The sequence below is a fragment of the Salmo salar genome, chromosome ssa12, assembly GCF_905237065.1.
Source record: "Salmo salar chromosome ssa12, Ssal_v3.1, whole genome shotgun sequence".
Lineage (NCBI taxonomy): Eukaryota > Metazoa > Chordata > Actinopteri > Salmoniformes > Salmonidae > Salmo > Salmo salar.
In genome coordinates this window covers 47,641,736-47,667,966 of record NC_059453.1, presented here as the reverse complement: position 1 = coordinate 47,667,966, position 26,231 = coordinate 47,641,736, and the positions used below count along the sequence as shown (strand labels likewise).

Genomic DNA, 26,231 nt, shown 5'->3' with positions numbered 1-26,231 from the left:
AAAGCGTCTCAACAGTCAGACTGCTAATATAGGATCAGTTTTGCGTTTCAGATCAAATTGATAAAGATTACATGGACAGATCGATAAATCGATCAAATCGAGACAAATCGATATGCTAGCATAATCTGAGTATTATCACAACGCGCTCTACAGTATCCTGAGTTAGCCAGGACATTTCAGTACACAGGGTGTCAATCAAGTGAGGTGTAGGAGGGGATTGCACAAATCCTCTTTAGGGTACAAGCTGTGGGCAGCAGATCAACTGGCAGAGACCTTTAGTTTGAGAAACTGTTGACCGTCGCTGGACACATGAGAAAAACATAAATAACTCCTCAATATCAACCCTCTAACTCTCACAAATTTGAATTTAGAATTTGTTTTGCCTATATAGAGGTGCACATGGACTATGCAAATACGCGTACAAATATCATAGAATTACCGGTAATGGTCTGGCTCATACCCAAAATGGTCAGTTGTGCTATAATAACCTATCAAGTATTCTTCCGTGCCCAATGTAAACAAATGAGACCTCCCGGGCAATTTGATGCTAAGCAATCTAACTCCAAAATTCCCTGACAGTTTTCTAAAGTGCAGTAGCATAGAACAAAAGCGTTTGACGACTGAGTAGAATGTTGGGAAACAGCGTCATCGAGTGGTAAGAAAATAGAACCTTCTGAACAATAATGTTACCACGGCAACAGAACGCAAACTTAGGACAATCGAGTTCCGAAGAAAAAGGGCAGAACACTCTCAAAATGTTCATATGACAAAGTGTTTCAGCAGAATACACCATAAAGGGATGCATCTAACTGAAGGTAAGGAAAGATGTTCAAAACAAAACCGTATTTTACTTTGACATAATAGTAGATCAAGTTGGTTGTAAAATATTTTGTAAGTTATAACAAGCCAATTTGGCTCCATTTTTAGATTTTTGGGCAACATTGTTGATAAACTTTTGGACACATACATAATAAGAATCATTTATTACATTTGTGAAGCGCTTTTCATTATACAGAATCATCTCAAAGTGCATAAAATTAAAACCAAATAGAAAACAAATTGACAGGGCAACTGACACAAAGAACACAGCTGACGCTACAAAGGACAAGGATAGATACCAAGGAGCACAGCTATTAACAGAAATCCTTCCTATTAAAGAGAAAGGTCTTTAGGCCCGTTTTAAATGAAACATTATTGTAACATTCACTTGATGAAAACAACTAGGCAAAACTATAGACATGTCTTACACAGAATGTGGACAGAAAATAGCCTATGATGTTACTCACCATTTAGAGAATTAACTTGTTACCACATTCACCATTGTGAATACCCTGGGTATTCGATTGACCTATAGTTGGCATGCAATGTGTGAAAAATCCTGTCCCCTATTTATCAGTCTTAGCAACCCTAATTGTGGTAACTTGCATTCACTTCCTACTCTAGGGATGCTGTCACCAACATCAAGACACAGTAAGTATCAGTCATATAAGTCTTAATCTTGACACACTGATACTGTACAATGGCTTTTACTAAACACATAGGGGAGAGTGGGGTAAATTGAGCCATTTTTTACTTTCAACATCACTCCGTCCAGTGATATATACTATTCTTTCTAACAAAGATATCTACATATATTTCAGGATGTTGTGTATCCCTGGAAATAATCAGAATTCATGTAAACATGAACGTTTTGAAAACAGATCTTGTCCAAAAAAAGTGGTCTCTTGGCACAACTTACCCCGGATATGGGGTAAATTGAGCCACGGGACAGGGTAAGTTAAGCCGCCTACACATTTTTGTACTAAATGAAATATTAACACCACCTTTTTAAAACTATGTCTATCTTTATTTCCCAAACACAATTCAACACTATCACAATAACTTTTTTGTCTTTTAATAATTTTAAGCATCTTTTAACACAGGCTTAACACCTAACAAACACTGTACTTAAAAAACAAAACACTTTTAACATAGACCAGGCCTGGTTGTTACCTCATATCCCAGCAATAATGCCTTGCGTTACACCTGGGAAGAAAACACTTCAATTCGCGCATCTTGCCATTGGCTCAACAATTAGGTCAACTTACCCCAATCCAAACATTTTTACTATATTAGCCCACACAGCTACAAGGATGCACTTTCATGCTAGGTTTAGGACCTCATTTTGAAGCTTATAGAGACCCCAACTGATGTCTAGAGAAATCTTCAAATTATCTACTTTGGTTTAGATACAAGCATCATGAAACCTCTTAACATAATAGATTAATTTTACTTGGTGAAAATCAGTTTTATGGACCTAACTTTCTTATCACTTTGTCAATGTAGTTTCTTCCTTCACAGACTCAATGAAATTATAACCTCTTCCTAAACATTTGGTCAAACAATTCATTTTGTTTATGGTTTCTTAGAAACAAGGATTGCTCAACTCCTTTTGCTCAATTTACCCCCACTCTCCCATGGTGAATGAGACAAGTTTTTTGAAGGCTCGCCATGCAAGACTAGGCTACTGTACAAATAGTAATCCTACTGTTTCTACTGGGTGTGAATTCTAGTTTTGATTTTCTATATTTTGTATGTGATTCTATTCGACAGGAGGACCAAACATGCTGTCAGGTCCCATGATAGTTGCCCAGTCGGCGAGTACCACCAAGTCAGTGATATCTACAGGTAGTAGCTATTGTACATATCATCTAACTAACTGGTTAGCATTACTTGTAACATTGATGATGATTCACTTTGAGGTTACCCCTTGAATGATTCTGTCATAAAATAGACTAGGAAGAAGTCATGGAAAAATCCTGTTCCAATTCCATTTCGTTCATCTCACTTAGTCATTTGACTCTTATGACATCCCTCTAATCCCACTTCATTCCAGTCTAGGGTTAACCTGTTATAAACTACTGTAGATAAAATAATTAAATAAAAACTGTATAGAAAATGTAATCAACAGTTCAATCAACAGGTTCTGAAATGTATGACACCATCCTAGGTACACAAAGACAGTAAAATAGTAGTAGGGGAGAGTGGGGTACATTGAGACATTTTTTACGTTCAGCATCACTCTGCCAAGGGAGATATAGTATTGTTTCTAACAAAGACGTCTACGTATATTTCAGGATGAAATACTCAGAATTCATGTAAACATTACAGTTTTAAAAACATAGCCGGTTATGGGGAAAGTTGAGCTGCGGGACAGGGTCAGTTAAGCCGCCTACAAATTCCTGTACTGAATGAAATATTGCCACTACCTTTTTAAAACCATGTCTATCTTTATTTCCCAAATACAATTAAACACAATCACAATCAATTTTTCTATTTAATTTGAAGGGTCTTTTAACACAACAAACACTTTTTACTTTTTGAAAACACTTTTACCATAGGTCAGGCCCTGTTGTTACATCATATCCCAGCGATAATGCCTTGCATTACACCTGGGAATAAAACACTTCAATTCGCTCAATTTGTCATTGACTCAACTTACCCCAAGGCAAACATTTGAACTATATTAGCCCACACAGCTACAAGGATGCACTTTCATGCTAGGTTTAGGACCACCTATTGAAGCTTATAGAGACTCCAACTGATGTATTGAACAATCTTAAAATTATATACAGTACTTTGGTTTAGCCTGTTATGGCTAGGGGGCAGTATTTTCACAGCTGGATAAAAAACGTACCCGATTTAATCTGGTTACTACTCCTGCCCAGTAACTAGAATATGCATATAATTATTGGCTTTGGATAGAAAACACTCCAAAGTTTCTAAAACTGTTTGAATGGTGTCTGTGAGTATAACAGAACTCAAATGGCAGGTCAAAACCTGAGAGATTCCTTTACAGGAAGTGGCCTGTCTGACCATTTCTTGAACTTCTTTGCCATCTCTATCTTTTACAAAGGATCTCTGCTCTAACGTGACACTTCCTACGTCTTCCATGGGCGCTCAGAGCCCGGGAAAAACCTGAATGTCGTCATCCCAGCCCCAGGCTGAAACACATTATCGCCTTTGTCAAGTGGCCGATCAAGGGACTGTGGGCTTAGGCGCGTGCCCTGGCCGCCCCCGTCTTTGTGATTTTTCCTCTGTTTGCCGAAAAGGAGATTCCCGGTCGGAATATTATCGCTTTTTTACGAGATAAATTGCATAAAAATTGATTTTAAACAGCGGTTGACATGCTTCGAAGTACGGTAATGGAATATTTCGAATTTTTTTGTCACGAATTGAGCCATGCGCGCGACCCTGATTTACCATTTCGGATAGTGTCTGGGAAGCACGAACAAAACGCCGCTATTCGGATATAACGATGGATTATTTTGGACCAAACCAACATTTGTTATTGAAGTAGAAGTCCTGGGAGTGCATTCTGACGAAGACAACAAAAGGTAATCAAACTTTTATAATAGTAAATCTGATTTTGGTGAAGGCTAAACTTGCCGGGTGTCTAAATAGCTAGCCCGTGATGGCTGGGCTATGTACTTAGAATATTGCAAAATGTGCTTTCACCAAAAAGCTATTTTAAAATCGGACATATCGAGTGCATAGAGGAGTTCTGTATCTATAATTCTTAAAATAATTGTTATGCTTTTTGTGAACGTTTATTGTGAGTAATTTAGTAAATTGTTAGTAAATTCCCCAGAAGTTTGCGGGGGGTATGCTAGTTCTGAACGTCACATGCTAATGTAAAAAGCTGTTTTTTGATATAAATATGAACTTGATTGAACAAAACATGCATGTATTATATAACATAATGTCCTAGGTGTGTCATCTGATGAAGATCATCAAAGGTTAGTGCTGCATTTAGCTGTCTTCTGGGTTTTTGTGACATTATATGCTAGCTAGAAAAATGGGTGTCTGATTATTTCTGGCTTGGTACTCTGCTGACATAATCTAATGTTTTGCTTTCGCTGTAAAGCCTTTTTGAAATCGGACAGTGTGGTTAGATAAAGGAGAGTCTTTAAAATGCTGTGAAATAGTCATATGTTTGAAAAATTGAAGTTTTTGTATTTTTGAGGAATTTGTAATTCGCGCCACGCCTATCATTGGATATTGGAGCAGGTGTTCCGCTAGCGGAACGTCTAGATGTAAGAGGTTAAATCCCAGCATTATGAAACCTGTAACACAATAAATTAAATTGACTTGGTGAAAAACTGTTTTATGTACCTAACTTGCGTACCACTTTTTCTATATGGTTTCTTCCTTTGCAGACTCCATGAAATTATGAGCTCTTCCTAAATATTTGGACAAATTATTCATTTTGTGTATGGTCTCGTAAACGCATGCTTCCTAGCCGAAACAGTTCGGAAGAGTTTGTGTATATATTATGATGACATTTTGTGACGTTTTTGTTCGTTTTGGACTTCAGTGACTGTTTTTTCAGCTGTTCAGGCACACAACATTTTTTCTGGAGGTGAGCCAAAGTTCGGAGCCGAAGTCTCCTTCCCTTAGTCGGTGATTGGTCAACATTAGGGATTCTTCAATAAAGTCTTTGTTATCATTCAACGACGACTTATTTTCATGTATATTTTTTCATTAAGAATTACTTCACCAAACATCTTAGTTAGATGTGAAATTGCGCAAATAAGATCTCGGCAAAAACTTCAACATTTCTTGAGTTATCTTGGATTCATTCTGAATATTTTGAGGAAGTGTATACTGGCTACGACATTTCAAAATGGACTATTGCTGCTTTTTAGAATTTTCAAGCGAAGGTCTTTTAATGGAGTATGGGAGCACACTCGTTCCGTTTGGCTAGCCGAGTTCGGCTAGGTGCCAACTGAACTGAAGCATGCTGACGCCTTTACTCCTTTGGCTCAACTTACCCCACTCTCCCCTACTAGTTTATTCTTGGTATTGTGTTGGTGCATGCATGCTGTTTTTGAGATGTCAATTTACTGGTACTGGTTTAAATGCAAGCCACAGTTGTATATGGGCTACTCTTCTTCTGACATTTGTCCCTGTTCTTTATTGTTATGTGTGAAGATGTATGTAAACAGATGCCTGGGGTGAACCCTTTTAAAGTGCTTGACAACAGCAACATATTTCTGATCAGGAACAAGGAAAAGGAGCGCAGGAAACTGGTGTGTATGTGTGTGTGCACGTGTGTGTGACAATAAATATTTTAGAGTCATTATTATAGATTAAATACAATTGTTGACAATGCAACTTTGGCCAGGATTCAATCTGATCATATCTGGCATTGCGTTTTTTAAAGGCAATTTCCGATTGAGCCGACATATGCAGTGTTTGCCGTGAATGGGATCTCCGCGAATGCGGTAACATTGCCTTTTAAAGCTACAATGCCTATAACCAGAGATCTGTATTTAATGGCGAGATGCTCATATCTTCGCCCTAACAATAGGAGTAGTTGTCCCAAAGGCAGGAAGGCAGGTGACAAGCTTGGTCCAAAATAAGTGGTCTTATTTTGGACAGATTTTGGCGAAACTGAAACCTCTCGCTTCGTCTCTTCCTCTCTGCTATAACCCATGATCGGATTGAATCCTGGCCTTTGTTTGAATCCCAGCCAAAATCATGTTTTATTCAATGCATTACAGATATAGTTACTTTTTAGTTACCTCTATCCAACTGGTATCTGTCCAACATCATGTCAAATCATGCACCTATTTTCTTTCCAGGAGCTGCAGAGCCAGTTGAGTTTGCGGGTCCATGAGAAGGTGACCTATGCGGGCCGTATGAAGGCCAAGCAGGGTGACCTCCTCAGGGAGCTGAGAGAGGGGCTGGAGGAGGACACAGCCCAGCCAGGAGGGGAGGAGAGCAGCCTGGCCCAGCAACAAAACACCCCTGCCTGGAGGGTGGCCATGATCAAAGGTGCACACACACCAACACACACCATGTTGCCTCACCATAATTGACATGTTATGACACACACTTTAGGTCTATACACACGCATACTGTATAGTCTATGCTTAACACAAAGGCCTTAGGCTTGCACTGGAGTCATTGACACAACTGAAATAATTATTATGGTCAATCCAGTGCACTGACTGCAAAACAATACTTTTTATTTGCCTCTGCCTTTATACCTAACCTCAGGCCCATCGTTTGACAATGCCATGCTATTTCAAGTTGGTGGTACAGATGACAGATCTTAACTTGGGCCTAGATTCAATCAGATCAAGTGTTAACCCGGCGACACCCGCATAGCAGATGTTTTGGCAGTGTCAGAGGTGGAACTGCAGTTGGAGCCATCAAATCGTTGAGCAGCTGCTCTTGCGATCATTGTCACGAAGCCACGCCCGCCCCACTCTTGTTAGAAGTTCAGAGCGAGAAAGTATAGCCTATATAGAAATAATTACACTCAAATTAAAAAATCATTAAACAAAATAAGGAGGATTTTCTATCATCCTAATCTCACATTCCAGTGTTCAAATTTGTAAACAAGGATGCATGGGATTTCTGTTATTGTGACTCCTCTACATGGGATTTCTGTTAATGTGACTCCTCTGCATAAGATTTCTGATAATGTGACTCCTCTGCATGGGATTTCTGTTAATGTGACTCCTCTGCATAAGATTTCTGTTAATGTGACTCCTCTGCATGATATATCTGTTAATGTGACTCCTTCGCATGGGATTTCTGTTAATGTGACTCCTCTGCATGGGATTTCTGTTAATGTGACTTGTGCAGCCAATGGCAATGTCAGTTTTAGGTATAATGCCCGGGAGCCACTTGTGGATTTGACAGCCCTAACACAGTTCCGCCTCCGACACCACCAAAACAACCGCTATGTGGAACAGAGTCCATGATCAATCTTTTCCCTACTGCATCAAAATGAGCAGTTCTCTTTCTCTCCATGCGGGGGCAGTTGAGTCATTGGGATCAGGGCTTGCTATCAAAATCATCCTCTCTCTCGCTCAAATGCTAGGCCTTGGTCCTATTACTGCAACATTCAGCCATACACATCAACAACTGTCGTTTTATATAGCTTATTAACACAAGCTATATATTTGTCTCCACTAGGCTATGACATACAAGTGTCAAAGGTATCTGAAATGCAGCTGTACAGTAGGCTACACCTAAACAATAGCCTACTGTAGCCGATCAAAAGTAATTGCACGCATAGGCCTATATATATCAGCTGTAAAGACAAGATGAAATTGAGAATAATGAGGTAGCCTACGGAATGGAGCACAATGGCGCGTGAAAGCCGATTATTTTATTTAGCTCTACAGTATATGTTATCAAAAAAGAGGACAGCTTAGGAGTTCTAGCGATCCTAATGTTGCCAATCAACTGTCAAAATGTAGCTCAATTGTGGTCTGGGATGGTCTAGTGGTTAGGGCTGCTTCTTTCAGCGCGCACATGTAGGCTTACTGTGTTGGCAAGGTTTTCAATTCTGGCCTATGCCCTCCTGGCACAAATAACTCAATCTCCCCATTAACTTGATTTAGTTACACATTTCCGATATTTTACCCAATTTTGATAAGAAATTACCATACCAGACACTTTTATAGACAGTTGTATTTAATAGATATCATAAATAGGAAATAATCAAATAAGAACAGTAGGCTACACCAACATTAGTTTCCAGTCATACAAAGTGTCTGGTAAATTGCCACAGTAGATTTGCCGTGGTGAGCGAGGAAATACTTTATTTCAATTGTATGGAATGCTTGTCAAATACCAATCGCCCTTAGTCTGTTCAAAAAGTTGTTCCGATGACAATACCAACCAGAGGGCGAACATATCTTGAAAGACTTTGGTTGCAAGCAGGACTAAGGTAACGATGACATCTGATAGGGAATGATAATCAGGTGACCACTAATGGTTGCAATTTAGATCAGCTGTGCGGATGAATTTAGAATTTATTGATGGTTTAATGAGACATCAGCTGGCGATAATCTAGTGCCATCAATGTTTGCAATAGGCCCCTTGTTATTTGATTATATTCCAACAATACATTCTGTAGGCTACACGTTAGGCATCCATTGTCACATAATGAAAAGGTGTAAAAACCGTTAATAGGCTACTGTTTGTGTTTCCCTGACTGAGTTGATGAGCTGATTTGGGCCATCAGTTGATTGACAACTTGTTGAACAGCTGATTTCACCATCCCCACTCCTGCAATTTGCACCAACCCTGTCTCATGCAACAATGTTTCGGTCATTATCATTCAAGAATCTGGCACTTTGCCGCACCCATGTGTTAATGTTAAAATCCTCCCACTGCTAAATGTCCTATTATAAGGCCTAGCCTAGATCGTCATTATACCGTATTATCATTATTTTATACAAGCCTATTATTATTATTTCTTAAATATATTTTTAAGGAATAGGGCAGTCTCACTCCTGTCATAATTATTTTGCTTTGATTGAAGAGATAAACAAGTGTTGGAAATACAGGGAAGATAGGGGAGGGGGAGTCAAAGGGCAGTGGGACGGATTCAATCCCATGTCAGCTCTGACATAATGTGTGGCGGGGTACGCGGCTGTAGCCACTGGACCACACAGGCACTGAGGCCACAAATGATTTATTCTGCCTATTGCTTGCTTGAATATACGCCCCAGCGGACCTGCAGTCTAGAAAAGGTGGTACCAGGCAGTGATACAGCCCGACAGGATGCTCTCGATTGTGCATCTGTAAAAGTTTGTGAGGGTTTTAGGTGACAAGCCAAATTTCTTCAGCCTCCTGAGGTTAAAGGGGCGCTGTTGCCTCCTGAGGAGTGGCTTCCGTCTGGCCACTCTGCCATTAATGCCTAATTGGTGGAGTAGTAGTCCGGTGGCTCTACGGAAAATTCCTTTAACCTCATTCCTTCGACCACATGGCTTGGTTTCTTCTCTGATGTGCACTGTCAACTGTGGAACCTTATTTAAACAGGTGTTTGCCAAATCATGTTGAATCAATTGAATTTACCACAGGTGCTCCAATCAAGTTGTAGAAACATCTCAAGGATGATCAATGGAAACAGGATGCACCTGAGCTCAATTTCGAGTCTCATACCAAAGGGTCTGAATACATTTTTTTATTTGTAATAAATTTGCAAACATTTCTAAAACCCTGTTTTTGCTTTGTTATAATAGGGTATTGTGTGTAGATTGATGAGGAAAAAACATATAATCAATTTTAGAATAAGGCTGTAACGTAACAAAATATGGTAAAAGTCAAGGGGTCTGAATACTTGTTTGACCAGATGCAATGCTATTTCACAGTAAACAAATTGACAACAGACTTTCAACACGCTTATAGGGAAGGACACTCAACAAGCACAGCACCTACACAAATGACACAGAGGGTAATCTTTAATGGAAGCCTCTCAAATAAAATCCAGGTAGAATCAGGAATTCCCCAGGGTAGCAGTTTATGCCCCTTGCTTTTTTTTTTTACTAACGACACGACTTTGAGTAAAGCCAGAGTGTCTATGTTTGCGGATGACTCAACACTATACAGGTCAGCTACTACAGCGACTCAAATGACTGCAACACTTAACAAAGAGTTGCAGTTAGTTTCAGAGTGGGTGGCAAGGAATAGGTTAGCCCTAAATAATTCCAAAACTAAAAGCATTGTATTTGGGACAAAACATTCACTTAACCCTAAACCTCAACTAAATCTTGTAATAAATAATGTGGAAATTGCTCAAGTTGAGATGACTAAACTGCTTGGAGTAACCCTCGATTGTAAACTGTCATGGTCAAAACATATTGATACAATAGTAGCTAAGTGTCACGACTCCCACCGAAGGTGGCGCCCCCTCCTGTTCGGGTGGCGCTCGGCGGTCGTCGTCACCGGCCTATTGGTTGCCAATGATTCCTTTTTTGTTTTCCCCCTTTCTGTTATTGTTTGCACCTGTCTGTAGTTTGGTTGATTAGCGGGGCTATATGAGCTAGCTGGCCCGCCTGCTCTTTGTGCGGTATTGTTTCCTTTGTGTGTTGCTTGGGTAAGCGCTGTCTGTATTTTGCGCTAGTGCATCGTGTTGCGCTCACTGTATTTTGTCCCCTGTGTTTGGGGCACTTTCATTTTGTGTGCGCTAAGTTCGCATGTTGGGTTGGCAGGTGTTTTGCTTTTCGAGCATTAAAAGCTATAACCCTTCTCGCTGCTTCCTGTGTCTGTTACCTCCTCCACTACGCCCGAGCCTTACACTAAGATGGGGAGAAGTATGTCCATAATAAAGCACTGCTCTGCCTTCTTAACAACACTATCAACAAGGCAGCTCCTACAGACCCTAGTTTTGTCGCAATTTGACTACTGTTCAGTCGTGTGGTAAAGGTGCCACCAAAAAGGACTTAGGAAAATTGTAATTGGCTCAGAACAGTGCAGCATGGCTGGCCCTTGGATGTACACAGAGAGCTAATATTAATAATATGCATGTCAATCTCTCCTGGCTCAAAGTGATTTCATCACTACTTGTATTTATGAGAGGTATTGACATGTTGAATGCACCAAGCTGTCTGTCTAAACTACTGGCACACAGCTTGGACACCCATGCATACCCCACAAGACATGCCACAAGAGGTCTCTTTACAATCCCCAAGTCCAGAACAGACTACGGGAGGCGCACAGTACTACATAGAGCCATGACTACATGGAACTCTATTCCACATCAAGTAACTGATGCAAGCAGTAAAATTAGATTTAAAAAACAGATAAAAATACATCTTATGGAACAGCGGGGACTGTGAAGCAACACAAACATAGGCACACACACATGCATACACACACACACACACACACACACACACACACACACACACACACACACACACACACACACACACACACACACACACACACACACACACACACACACACACACACACACACACACACACACACACATGGAATTAGTACTGTAGATATGTGGTAGGGGCCTGAGGGCACACAGTGTGTTGTGAAATCTGTAAATGTATTGTAATGTATAAACTGCCTTAATTTTGCTGGACCCCAGGAGGAGTAGCTGCTGCCTTGGCAGCAGCTAATGGGGATCCATAATAAATACAAATACAAATAGGCTACTGCACATTACGTACGACAGAAAAACATAAAAGCCCATCGATTTATTTAGCTATATGCTCTCTTGGGGAAATAAATGAAACTAGCTCCAGTAGACTAATCTTTTTGAGTGTGAACTGTATTACTTTACTGTTTTGTATTATACTGTATTATATGGACTGGAATTTTGCACATTGTTCAAACCATGATAAAGCAGGGAGAGAACGTGATTCTGGTGCAGCACATTGCAGCCTACAAAGTTACAAGTATAGGCTAGGGAATTTGATTTTAATTTAGAAATATAATAGGGCCTATTTGTATAATTAGTAGGCTAATGCATATATACCTTACATATTATTTCCCCTAATGTTATTAGCCTACGTCCTCTTTCTCTCTCTATTGTTGCTTCATTCCTTCCTCGCTTTCAACAGGTAAAGGAAACAAGTTTCATTGTCCTTATCTTCATCATTCTAATGTCATCCTTGAATAATATAGGACTAGAATTAGATGCAGAAGGCTTTCACTTCTCTTCACGAAGATTGAATGGTTATGGGTCTGAATAAATAACTGCTATAGCCTTCGCTCTTTAAAACTACCTGTGAGTTCTATTGGTTGCTGTATTTAACATTCAGCAAACAACAGCTTAGGTTCCTCTTCGAATAGTCTATTGGTATAAGAAATCTTTAAAAAAAAGAATGACCAGCAAGCTATTCTAGTCTAGCTTTTCCTGCATGGGATTCCAAGAGCTGAGGCACATTTTTTTAAGGAGAGGCCAGCGGAGCACATGTGCATGCGTATTGCGCAACAGACAGAGGCAATAGGTTAGAAGCTTATTATGGATAACCCATCATTAATTAGCTAAATATAAGGCTAATTCTGCATTGAATATATTATCTGAAAGAGGTATGCTAGGACATCTATACATAGGGCTATATATCAATCTATATTGAACAAAAATATAAACTCAACATGCAACAATTTCAAATATTTTACTGAGTTACTGTTACTAAGTTACTAAGGAAATCAGTCAATTGAAATACATTCATTAGGACCTAATTTATGGATGTCACATGACTGGGAATACAGATGTGCATCTGTTGGTCACAAATGCCTTAAAAAAAGGTAGGGGCGTGGATCATAAAACCAGTTAGTGTCTGGTGTGACCACTATTTACCTCATGTAGCAAGACATCTCCTTCACATTGAGTTGATCAGGCTGTTGATTGTGGCCTGAGGACATTGATGTGAACTGGAACGAGGTATCATACACGTCGATCCAGAGCATCCCAAACATATTCAATGGGTGACATGTCTGGAGTATGCAGCTCATGGAAGAACTGGGACATTTTCAGCTTCAAGGAATTGTGCACAGATCCTTGCGACATGGGGCCGCCATGATGGTTGCGGATGAATGGCACCACAATGGGCCTCAGGATCTCGTCATGGTATATCTGTGCATTCAAATTGCCGTTGATAAAATGCAATTGTGTTCGTTGTCCGTAGCTTCTGCCTGCCCATACCATAACCCCACCGGCACGAGGGGGCACTCTGTTCACAAAGTTGACATCAACAAACCGCTCGCCCACACAATGTCATACTGATTCATCCGTGAAGAGAACACTTCTCCAGTGTGCCAGTGGCCATCGTAGGTGAGCATTTGCCCATTGAAATTGGTTACGACAGTGAAGTGCAGTCAGGTCAAGTCCCTGGTGAGGCCGACGAGCACGCAGATGAGCTTCCCTGAGAACGTTTCGTACAGTTTGTGCAGAAATTATTCGGTTGTGCAATCCCACAGTTTCATCAGCTGTCCGGGTGTCTGGTCTCAGACGATCCCGCAGGTGAAGAAGCCGGATGTGGACGTCCTGGGAAAGCGTGGTTACAAGTGGTCTACGGTTGTGAGGCCTGTTGAACATACTACCAAATTCTCTAAAACAACGTTGGAGGCGGCTTATGTTAAAGAAATTAACATTAAATTCTCTGGCAACAGCTCTTGTGGACATTACTGCAGTCAGCTTGCTAATTGCACGCTCCCTCAAAACTTAAAACATTTGTGGCAAGGTACACCTCTGTAATGTTCATGCTGTTTAATCAGCTTCTTGATATGCCACATCTGTCAGGCGGATGAATTTTCTTGGCAAAGGAAAAATGCTCACTAACAGGGATGTAAACAAATGTGTGCACAACATTTGAGAGATATACAATTTTTGTGTGTATGAAACATTTCTGGGATCTGTTATTTCAGCTCATGAAACATGGGACCAACACTTTACATGTTGCGTTTATATATTTGATCAGTATAGAACAGGATTATCTATTTTGGTTGCAATTTGAATGGAGTTGATGAAGAAAGTGCTCGCATGTGCACTGATTTAAAGCAACGATATTGGAGTGATAGGCTGTTGTAAAACTCCGCAGCTGCAATTAAAAAAATATATATCTTTACAACAAACACTTTTGGTGACCCCTGAAAGCCAGATGGAGATGGGTAAATTAGATGCGCATTCAGGCTTTATTTTACTGTAGCATAGACTATGCTGCAGCAAATGCAGGCCTACCTGTTCCAAGAATAAAAGTTATGACAGGTCTACATGCATTGTGAACTGCGCTCCATTCTGAGATGGGCTGTCTGTCCCCACCTTGAGCGTTGATGATTCATCATGCAGGCGCCGTAGAGAAACCAGATTTAGACATTGCATACAGTGGCAAGAAAGTATTTGAACCCTTTGGAATTACCTGGATTTTGATCTGATCTTCATCTGTCACAACACTGGACAAACACTGTCTGCTTAAGCTAATAACACACAAACAAGTATACAATTTCATGTCTTTATTGAACACACCGTGTAAACATTCACAGTGTAGGGTGGAAAAAGTATGTGAACCTTTGCATTTAATAACTAGTTGAACCTCCTGTGGCAGCAATAAACTCAACCAAACGTTTTCTGTAGTTGCGGATCAGACCTGCACAAAGGTCAGGAGGAATATTTAACCATTTATTTTTACAAAACTGTTTCAGTTCAGCAATATTCTTAGGATGTTTGGTGTGAACCGCTCTTGAGGTCATGCCACAGCATCTCAATTGGGTTGAGGTCAGGACTCTGACAGGGCCACTCCAGAAGGCGTATTTTCTTCTGTTGAAGCCATCCTTTGTTGATTTACTTCTGTGTTTTGGGTCGTTGTCCTGTTGCATCACCCAACTTCTATTGAGCTTCAATTGGCAGACAGATAGCCTAACATTCTCCTGCAAAATGTCTTGATAAACTTGGGAATACATTTTTCCGTCGATGATAGCAAGCTGTCCAGGCCCTAAGGCAGCAAAGCAGCCCCAAACCATGATGCTCCCTCCACCATACTTTACAGTTGGGATGAGGTTTTGATGTTGGTGTGCTGTGCCTTTTTTTCTCCACACATAGTGTAGTGTGTTTCTTCCAAACAACTCAACTTTAGTTTAATCTGTCCACTGAATATTTTGCCAGAAGCACTGTGGAACATCCAGGTGCTCTTTTGCAAACTTCAGACATGCAGCAATGGGTTTTTTTGGACAGCAGTGGCTTCTTCTGTGGTGTCCTGCCATGAACACCATTCTTGTTTCGTGTTGTACGTATTGTAGTCTCGTTAACAGAGATGTTACCATGTTCCAGAGATTTCTGTAAGTCTTTAGCTGACACTCTAGGATTCTTCTTAACCTCATTGAGCATTCTGCACTGTGCTCTTGCAGTCATCTTTGCAGGACGGCCACACCTAGGGAGAGTAGCAACAGTGGTGAACTTTCTCCATTTATAGACAATTTGTCTTTCCATGGACTGATGAACATCAAGACTTTTAGAGATACATTTGTAACCCTTGCTTTATGCAAGTCAACAATTCTTAATCTTAGGTTTTCTGAGATCTCTTTTGTTCGAGGCATGGTTCACATCAGGCAATGCTTCTTGTGAATAGCAAACTCAAATTTTGTGAGTGTTTTTTTATAGGGCAAGGCAGCTCTAACCAACATCTCCAATCTCGTCTCATTGATTGGACTCCAGGTTAGCTGACTCCTGACTCCCAATTAGCTTTTGGAAAAGTCATTAGCCTAGGGGTTCACATACTTTTCCCAACCTACACTGTGAATTTTTAAATTATGTATTCAATATAGACAAGAATAATACAATCATTTGTGGGTTATTAGTTTAAGCACACTATGTTTGTCTATTGTTGTGACTTCATCTTTGAAGATCAGATCAAATTTTATGACTAATTTATGCAGAAATACAGGTAATTCCAAAGGGTTCACATACTTTTTCTTGCCACTGTATAATTTAACAGTTCCATTTCATGCCATGCTGTTCATATAAATAATCAATTAGAATTTACAGTTTTCTCACAGTTATTTTTCCCTTGAAAAGGGAGTGGTTTTGGGTGGCAAATCCCAGTAAATCTTGGTAACTGGGTTCCTGCCATTCAACCCTAGTTGGGTCATTCCAATGAGTTGGGTTCGGGGCTGTTGGAACTGAAGATGCTGTATTTATACCCAACTTATGGTAGGTATGGCACTGCATTACATAGCCTACAAAGACTGCTTCCAGCTGCCCCCTAGCGCCAATTCTAAATATTCAGTATTCATTCACGTCCTCCTGCTGCAGGATTAAATTCCTCCTGCGATGAAATTGGTCAAACTAAGATCCGACATCTGTATACACCGTCCAACCAAATTCTTACTTGCAGGTTCCTTCTTGACAGTACAACAACAATAAGAAATAATACAATATAAGAATGTGAACATAAAGTAAATGACTCAGTAGAATAAACATTTTAGCGAAAGTATAATACAGGAAGGCACAATGTATAGTCCAATATTTACACGTGTATTGGGGAAAGGGGGATTGGGGGGCAAGTGTTTAAATTGTGCAGTATTTAGCAGAGTCTGTTATCAGCAGTTGTGATGTGTGTGTGGCATGAATGTATATGTGTGTGTAACCAACCATACTGTTTCTCCTCAGATCGCAATATTGACAAAGAGAGCATGAATGAGTTTATCACAAAGAAAAGGGAGATGTTTCTGCTGGAGGTAAGAAGGGAACGACGGTCCATAAAAACTGCCTGGGTGATCATGTTATGTTCTTTATGACAACTGGAATGTGTCCACAGATATTCGTTCTTTATACGATATAGAAATGCTTGATCATTGAATTAAAAGTAAATGTATTGTTATGTATTCATCGTCTTTAGTGGTTCCCACTAGTGAGGAGTAGCCTGTGTGCAGGTACAGTCAATACAAGCTTCTCCACCTCCCTCAAGTTGCTGGCATTTCCCACCTCTTGACATCTCCCTTCTTTCCGCCCTCAATCTTTCTCTCTCCTGTCCGTCCATCCATCCATCCATCCATCCTCCAACGCTACCTGTCCCTTCTCATCCCTAATCCCCCCATCTCTCTCTCCCCATCCCTATCTCCCTCATCTCTCTCCCCCTCTCTCCCAGTACTCCTTGGCTGTGAAGCGTGAAGAGATCGAGCAGCTGGAGAAAATGGCGGCCGGCGAGGAGAGGAAGCTGATGCGCGCCGAGCGGTTCCTGGAGGACGACGCCATTATGTTCGACGAGTTCCTCAAAGAGAATGACAAGAACTCTGTGGAGGCCATCAAAGTGTAATAACTAACAATATGGTTGATATATGTACAATCTATGTTCCTCTTCCACTTCATAAAATCACATGGTGTCTCCATTTTGCACAGTGCTGAGTTAGAGACCAAAGTGAAACTGGAGAAGGTGACTGAGATCAAGAGGCTCACGACTAGGATGGTGACGATTAAGAGGTGCGTAGTACACAGAGCATTACAGCTAGGATGGCCATGGCCTCCCGCCTCAGTATAATATTTTAACTATTGGCGTAAATAAACTATAGTCAATGCTTGATGCAAGTGAAAAAGTCAGAAAGGTTACATATCATGTACACTACCGTTCAAAGGTTTGGGGTCACTTAGAAATGTCCTTGTTTTTGAAAGAAAGGCACATTTTATGTCCATTAAAATAACATAGAATTGATCAGAAATACAGTGTAGACACTGTGTAGCTGATTTTTTATGGACTATCTACATAGGCGTACAGAAGCCCATTATCAGCAACCATCACTCCTGTGTTCCAATGGCACGTTGTGTTAGCTAATCCAAGTTTAGCATTTTAAAAGGCTAATTGATCATTAGAAAACCCTGTGAAGAGGCGACTCTGGGATGCTGGCCTGGGATGCTGGCCTAGGCAGAGTTCCTCTGTCCAGTGTCTGTGTTCTTTTGCCCATCTTAATCTTTTATTTTTATTGGCCAGTCTAAGATATTACTTTTTCTTTTCTTGCTGCCTAGAAGGCCAGCATCCTGGTGTCGGCTCTTCACTGTTGATGCTGAGACTGGTGTTTTGCGGGTACTACTTAATGAAGCTGCCAGTTTGAGAAACAGGCATCTGTTTCTCAAACTAGACACTCTAATGTACTTGTCCTCTTGCTCAGTTGTGCATCGGGGCCATTTCTCGCATGGAATAGCCTTCATTTCTCAGAACAAGAATAGACTGATACGTTTCAGAAGAAAGTTCTTTGTTTCTAGTCATTTTGAGCCTGTAATCGAACCCACAAATGCTGATGCTCCAGATACTCAACTCAATACTCAAAAGTCTAAAGAAGGCCAGTTGTATTGCTTCTTTAATCAGGACAACAGTTTTCAGCTGTGCTAACATAATTGCAAAACGGTTTTCTAATGATCAATTAGCCTTTTAAAATGATAAACTTGGATTAGCTAACACAACGTGCCATTGGAACACAGGAGAGATGGTTGCTGATAATGGGCCTCTGTACGCCTATGTAGATATTCCATTAAAAATCAGCCATTTCCAGGTACAATAGTCCTTTACAACATTAACAAAGTCCACACTGTATTTCTGATCAATTTGATGTTATTTTAATGGACAAAAAATGTACTTTTCTTTCAAAAACAAGGACATTTCTAAGTGACCCCAAACTTTTGAACGGTAGTCAAAGACGTGTGTGTGTGTGTGTGTGTGTGTGTGTGTGTGTGTGTGTGTGTGTGTGTGTGTGTGTGTGTGTGTGTGTGTGTGTGCGTGTTCATGCGTTTGTTTGTGTGTGTGCGTGCATGCTCTTCTCCTGCAGTGATATCTCTAAGTTTGAGGACATCATAAAGGAGTACACCATGTACAAGGAGTTCCTCTTCAAGCTGTCCCCTCCAGAGTGGCAAGAGGCACAGAGGGCCAAGGGTAAGACCCCCAAAGCCAAGTCTGCCACCAAGTCTGCCACCAAGGACAAGTCCAAAGAGAAAGACAAAGACGAGAGGGCCACTCCGAAAAGAGGTACTAGTATGTCTTCTTTTTTAGTGTTTTGTTATGTATTGTTGCATAAACATTTGACTTCAGTACTGTGATGTAGTGGCCTGTAAAATGGTGATGGGCGGTTGCATTTGATGCTATTTTGTGTCTATACTAAAGCGCCCCTTTTTTAATCTCCGTTTTCTGTCTCTCCCTCTCTCACTTACACACACGTGCGTGCGCGCACACACACACACACACACACACACACACACACACACACACACACACACACACACACACACACACACACACACACACACACACACACACGCACACAGGTGTGGAAAGCAGGGCGTCCTTTGCGAGTCGAGAGCTGCCCACTCTCCGGGATGCCAGGGCCCCCTCTAGACAGTCGATAGGCCAGAGTGACAAACCGTGAGTGTGTGTGTGTGTGTGTGTGTGTGTGTGTGTGTGTGTGTGTGTGTGTGTGTGTGTGTGTGTGTGTGTCACAAATCACGAGTACAACAGTGGGCCTCAGGGTATCTATGTGAGTCACCCATTGGCGGAAGTGGGTTTGAATATGACCATGTTATATGCTATAATTTTGGCACATTTTTGTGCTGAGTTCCTGTCTTTTCAGGAGTCCCGTGGCAGAACTGGAGACCGACAGCTCTGAATATGAGGTTAGTTTCAACTTTCGAAGATAAGAATTACACTGCATTCTGGCAAATTTTAGCCATCCATAAACTGACACCAGAATTGAATAAATGAAACGTTTAAATAAAAAGTGAATACAGGCTGAATATGACTTAAAATGTCTGTGGCCGATTTTCCGGACACAGATTAAGCTCAGGCCTAACAAGTATGCTTAATGGATCAGTCTCTACTAAAATACCTTTACTCCAAGGGCGCGTTCGAGCAGATCACTTTTGACCGTCGTTGGTCGCCGCCTTCCAAAGTGTGTTGCATTATGGGAATAAACATTTTCGACTTGCGCCTACACAACGACTGCATGAACTCATGAAGCTTTGACTGCAGTCAACTGCAAGTTTCTGCAGTTGCTCTTCACCAATGGTGTGGATTGTGGGAGGCTCTACTGTCAACCAATCATTAGAGTGTTTTTGTTTGATCCATGCAACGTGACCAAACACGTGACTGAAACCAAAACCAACTTTGCCGCGATTCATGTATACAGTGGATATGTACAAATTAATGTGATATTTGGGTCTCTCAATCACTAATTGATAGTTCAATGTACACACATATATTTACAGTTCGTGAGTGTGTAATATGGAGGTTGGAGACATGTTTATTTCGACATTACAAAGAAAAGCTTGTATAAACAATGGCAACACTGCCATGTTGCACTGAGCCTTGCTGTTGAAAAACCACAGGTTTGTTGTTGTATTCGGGCGCATGTGAGAAATTTGATTTGATTTGTGTCCGACTTTCGGCTGTCGCAGATGCACCTCCCCCGACTTCACTCCTCGACTTTCGTCTGCAGTCGGTTGCTTCAGCCTTACCACTTAAACGAGCCCCATGACTAGGATTAATCTGGGAAAACCAACCAAAATCTGATTATGTTGAACTTCATCCCCACTAGTCCATCCAGGCAACCTAGCTTCCTGCTAAAGGATATCTTTCCCTGTACATTTTTATAAATGTACGCCTACTTTTCAATTTGCCCTGGAAGAAGTCTATGGGAGAATCTCAATTGCGTTTCCTCGATTCCTCACGTCCACTCTCCTCGCCTAATTCTCAAAACTCACCCCTCTGACCTTCTAATCCAATGGGTTTTGAGAAGACGAGCTTCAATGCCATACAACTCTCCTTCCGTGGCCTCCAACTGCTCTTAAATAGAAGTAAAACTAAATGCATGCTCTTCAACCGATCGCTGCCTGCACCTGTCCGCCCATCCAGCATCACTACTCTGGACGGTTCTGACTTAGAATATGTGGACAACTACAAATACCTAGGTGTCTGGTTAGACTGTAAACTCTCCTTCCAGACTCACATCAAACATCTCCAATCCAAAGTTAAATCTAGAATTGGCTTCCTATTCCGCAACAAAGCATCCATCACTCATGCTGCCAAACATACCCTCGTAAAACTGACCATCCTACCGATCCTCGACTTCGGCGATGTCATTTACAAAATAGCCTCCAATACCCTACTCAATAAATTGGATGGAGTCTATCACAGTGCCATCCGTTTTGTCACCAAAGCCCCATATACTACCCACCACCACTGTACGCTCTCATTGGCTGGCCCTCGCTTCATACTCGTCGACAAACCCACTGGCTCCAGGTCATCTACAAGACCCTGCTAGGTAAAGTCCCCCCTTATCTCAGCTTACTGGTCACCATTGCAGCACCCACCTGTAGCACGCGCTCCAGCAGGTATATCTCTCTGGTCACCCCCAAAGCCAATTCCTACTTTGGCCGCCTCTCCTTCCAGTTCTCTGCTGCCAATGACTGTAACGAATTACAAAAATCTCTGAAACTGGAAACACTTATCTCCCTCACTAGCTTTAAACACCAGCTGTCAGAGGAGCTCACAGATCACTGCACCTGTACGTAGCCCATCTATAATTTAGCCTAAACAACTACCTCTTCCCCTACTGTATTTATTTATTTATTTAGCTCCTTTGCACGCCATTATTTCTATTTCTACTTTGCACTTTCTTCCACTGCAAATCTACCATTCCAGTGTTTTACTTGCTATATTGTATTTACTTTGCCACCATGGCCTTTTTTTGCCTTTACCTCCCTTATCTCACCTCATTTGCTCACATTGTATATAGACTTATTTTTCTACTGTATTATTGACTGTATGTTTGTTTTACTCCATGTGTAACTCTGTGTTGTTGTATGTGTCGAACTGCTTTGCTTTATCTTGGCCAGGTCACAATTGTAAATGAGAACTTGTTCTCAACTTGCCTACCTGGTTAAATAAAGGTGAAATAAAAATAAATAAATAAATAAGGAGGTGAGGAGAGATGACGCGATGAATCAAGGAAATGCTATTGAGATTCTCCGTATGTCCCTATGCTTATCTGTGTGGTGTTTGTCGCCCCCTGTAGGAACACCCAGAGCTGTATTTCACGGACCCCAGGCAGCTCCTGGAGTTGCTTTCAGAGCTGGAGGAGCAGAACCTCTCTCTGATCCAGAACTCCAGGGAGACGGAGGAGGCCCTGGAGGTGTTCAGTAAGGTCATGGACCATACAAGAAAGAAGATGTAAGTAAGACCTTCTGGGGTTAGAGGTCAGAGGTAGATAGAGAGTGAAGTGAGCACCACAGATGGAAGTGAATGTAGAGATTCCCACAGTGGCTCGGACCACTGGATTTTGCCTCTCATTCCAGTTATACTGGTTTGGATTTCTCTCTGACCAATATGGCTGCCATTTTCACTACATTCGGAAACTTCGAGGGTTTATGTCATAGCCCTTCTAGTAATGTAATAGGATCTCCAGATAGAATATGAAAAAATGTTTAGAATTACAGGAAATTAGCTGTAAAACAGCTAAATGTTCTCGCAGCCTCATGGCAAAATTTTTAGAATAGCAGGAAATTAGTTTTAAAATTCGAAATTATCTCAGCATCATTGCAAAATGTGTAAAATAGCATGAGATTAGTTATAAAACTGCACATTTTCCTCTCTGCTCCATGACAAAATGTGTAGAATTGCAGGAGATTAGCTTTAAAAATACAAAATTCTCTCAGCCTCATTGCAAAATGGGTAGAATAGCAATATAATTTTATTAATAATTCATTTAATTTGTAAAGTGTTTTTCTCAGACCAGAGGCGAAAAGATAAATAATAATAATACAAAATTAATAAATGATAATAAAAACAATCCAAAACAAGGAACACAGACAACAATCAAAGCTTTCTGCAGGTGTGGTCAGGTCCGGAGGACATGAGAACAGAATTAGCAGAGGTCCTAGAAAGCTTTACTGAACAGCACGGTCATGAGCTGTGCCTTAAATGAGGACAGAGACTCTGCAGTCCTAATAGTGTCTGGAAGTGTGTTCCATAGCCACAGAGCCACGTAACTGAAAGCCCTGTCACCCATAGTTTATAGTCTGCTGAAGGGCTGCTGAAGGGAGACGGACCTGGAGAAGCGAAGGGTAGAATGAGGTCAGACAGGTACTTTGGTCCAGAGTTTTTCAGAGCTTGGTAGGTGTGAACCAGGATTTTGTAGTGGAGGTTGAACGGTGGAGGTTGAACAGCAATGGAATGATGTGCTCACGGGGGAGGTGTGGGTGAGGACACGTGCAGCACAGTTTTGGAAATATTGTAGCCTGTTTAGGCACTTGGCAGATGCTCCAACAAAAAGGGCAAATATGTGTAGAATTGCAGGAAATTAGCTTTAAAAATGCAAAATTCTCTCAGCCTCATTGCAAAATGTGTAGAATAGCATGAGATTAGCTATAAAATTGCAAAAGTTTACCTCTGGCCCATGGCAATATGTGTAGAATTGTGTGAAATTTGCTTTAAAACAGTAACATTTTCTCTCTGCCTCATGGCAAAATGTTTAGAATAGCATATTATCTATAAAAATTCTAAGTTATTGTAGAAAGTAAATTATTTTGACTGACATTGACAAGTGCTAGGATGTTTTATGTCATGAGTACCCTTCATAGTTCCTTTTCTCTCTTTCCTCACCTGCATTCGTTTCTATGTGTGTGCGCGGCTGTGCGCCATTCTTCTCTCCATCCCTCCCCCCTCTCTGTAGGGAGCTGGAAACCGTCCAGCTGACCCAGCAGATAGACATCATGACCCACACCATCCAGAGGGAGAGGGACCGGGCTGCCGAGCTGGAGCTGAGGGCCCGCCTCTTCAACTTTGGGAAGTACAAATCCGCCGACCAGGTAGGAGAGAGAAGACTGCCCTTGAGACAGTGATCTAAAGTCAGTTTAGAGTCTGTCTGTCCCTAATGGTCGATGTTAGGATTTGGGGAAGGTAAGAAAATCCTAGATCTGTGCCTACTGACACTTCTACTCAGTGGGAAATGGGACAGCTCACACTGACGGTTATACAGAGGACATGCTAATATCAGTAGTGAGCCAGTCATTGGCCTTAGATCATATAGATCTTTCTCTCTCACCTTTGTTGCTCCACTGTAGGAGGTTATGTTGGACTCCCTGGGCGCTAAGGTGGAGGAGGTGTACCGGAGCTGTGTGGGCGACACAGAGGCCAACCTGAGCACGCTGCAGATGCTGACGGTTATCGAGAGCCGCCTGGGCGAGCTGCTGGAGAACGTGGAGATGATCCCCAAGGAGCGGCTGCTGATGGCCGAGAGGACCAAGGAGAAGGAAAGGAGGCTCAGGTAGGGGAGAGTTGGAACACAGCCTCGTAGGACCATCATATAGGCTAGTCAGGTTGGCCCCATTCCATTTCAACCTCTAAGTCTTAAGGATCTAAGCTTTAGGCTCTGCCTAGTGCACATGGTTGGTTGATGCATAGGGGAAGGAACTACTGAGGTCTGTGCTGGTGTCATAGGCAGCAATTTGACTTGGGCCCCATTCTAATTTGTGTTCCATGTGGTAGCTGGGTGCCAGAGCTGAGTTTCTTTCAGTTTAAAGCACATCTGTGAAGTTGACAACTAGACTGGAGATTTAGCCGTTTAGATTAAATTAATCGACCCTTCTCCTCCTTTCCCGCCCATGATCCTTTGCTTCCTTTCCCTAGGCTGCGTGATGAGAAGATGCATCAGGCGAAGCAGCACCAGGAGGAGAGGCTGAAGAGGGCCCTGGAGAGAGCCCAGGCCGACTTCAAGAAAACAGTCAGTCACACAATCTGCCTCAACACCACACCATTACAATCCTACAGGCAAAAGTTATGACCAAAGTTCTGCCAGAAAATCTGTGTGAAACATGACATTTTCATTAGACGCCTACAACCCAGATTACATTGCGTAACTAAGGGCTGGATTCAGTCTGTATCACAGAAGATCCGCATGAAAAAAAGTAAGGTAATTTCTGATTGAGCCGACATATGCAGATTTTACCGTGAACGCAGGAACATTGCCTTCAAATTTCAATCGAGCTATACCGTGGATCTTCTGCAATACTTCCACGATATGGATTGAATGCAGCCCTAAGCCATTGGTTTAGTTACCTGGGGGACTGTTCTATTATAATATACGGTAGAAATGGAGAATAAGCATGACGTTTGATAAATATCTAGAGTTCATGTCATATAATTAATTGTACTACAGAAACCATACCATTGTGTTCTCTTTATTTGACGATGCTAACCCTTAGGCCTTTTTCTCCAGACTGGCAAGAAACTGATGGCCAGATCACAGCCCCCTGCCGGCAAGCTGAAGACCAGCCAGGTGTATGACATCTCAGACAAGGAGAAAGAGGAGCAGCTTTACTTCTTCACCTAAAGGGCAGAGTCAGTCACAACACAGCCCCTATGCCATTACTGACCAGAACTCATTTAATGTTTTGGCCTATTGTGGGGCTGTGACTGACTCACTGTAAATACTGACCAATAATTGGATATGACAGGTATAAGTAAGACTTTTCAAACGTCTCCATTGGACGCTGGTGATGTCACATGATGGGATAGGTCCTACTTCTTTGGTACTGGGTGGTTGTTTATATTGACTCAGTGGGGAGCATGTGGACTTTGTTTTGGTGGAGAGCTTTCTAGGGCAGGTGGACAGTACTCTCCACACACATTTTATAAACTGATTATTTTGTGTTACCAGATCTACAATATTTTGCCATACCAGATTGTTTATGACATTTCTTATCCGTTATATTATTGATAATCTATTGTGCTTCTTTACCTGATCATATCTGAATAGCAGTTAGATGGACTGACTGCATGCATGTGATGAACAAATGAATAAACATTTCACAATAAAAAGGTCTGCTCTTGCCTTTTTGGTGCAGGCAATGTGAACCGATATAACCCCAGAGTGAAACCAGGAAAGCCAGAGAAATCTGTATCAAGTCTAGGTTTAGCTAAGTCCTACAGAAACACTATACAACACAA

General features: G+C 41.4%; 1 protein-coding gene across 2 annotated transcripts; it reads left to right on the top strand.

The window, feature by feature from the left end:
• Positions 1-698: 698 nt before the first annotated feature.
• On the top strand, positions 699-26,102 carry LOC106565246 (cilia- and flagella-associated protein 100). Of its 2 annotated transcripts, XM_014132141.2 has the most exons (16): positions 699-815; positions 1,444-1,470; positions 2,593-2,667; positions 5,974-6,071; positions 6,627-6,819; positions 16,916-16,983; positions 17,394-17,557; positions 17,645-17,725; positions 19,063-19,259; positions 19,556-19,652; positions 19,858-19,900; positions 22,300-22,454; positions 23,956-24,091; positions 24,347-24,549; positions 24,912-25,005; positions 25,501-26,102. In XM_014132141.2, exons 1-16 carry the CDS (start codon positions 764-766, stop codon positions 25,612-25,614), a joined length of 1,797 nt encoding a protein of 598 aa, XP_013987616.2. In that variant the 5' UTR covers positions 699-763; the 3' UTR covers positions 25,615-26,102. The 2 variants fall into 2 exon arrangements, with proteins under 2 accessions (XP_013987616.2, XP_013987617.2); XM_014132142.2 differs by lacking the exon at positions 2,593-2,667.
• Positions 26,103-26,231: the final 129 nt, after the last annotated feature.

What these genes read in the sequence shown, in the direction of transcription:
- LOC106565246 (XM_014132141.2), top strand. Translation starts at nt 764, where the DNA reads ATGACAAAGTGTTTCAGCAGAATACACCATAAAGGGATGCATCTAACT. An exon ending in AAAAGGAGCGCAGGAAACTG is followed by an intron (nt 6,072 to 6,626) that starts GTGTGTATGTGT and finishes TTTTCTTTCCAG; the next exon opens with GAGCTGCAGAGCCAGTTGAG. An exon ending in TCTGTGGAGGCCATCAAAGT is followed by an intron (nt 17,558 to 17,644) that starts GTAATAACTAAC and finishes CATTTTGCACAG; the next exon opens with TGCTGAGTTAGAGACCAAAG.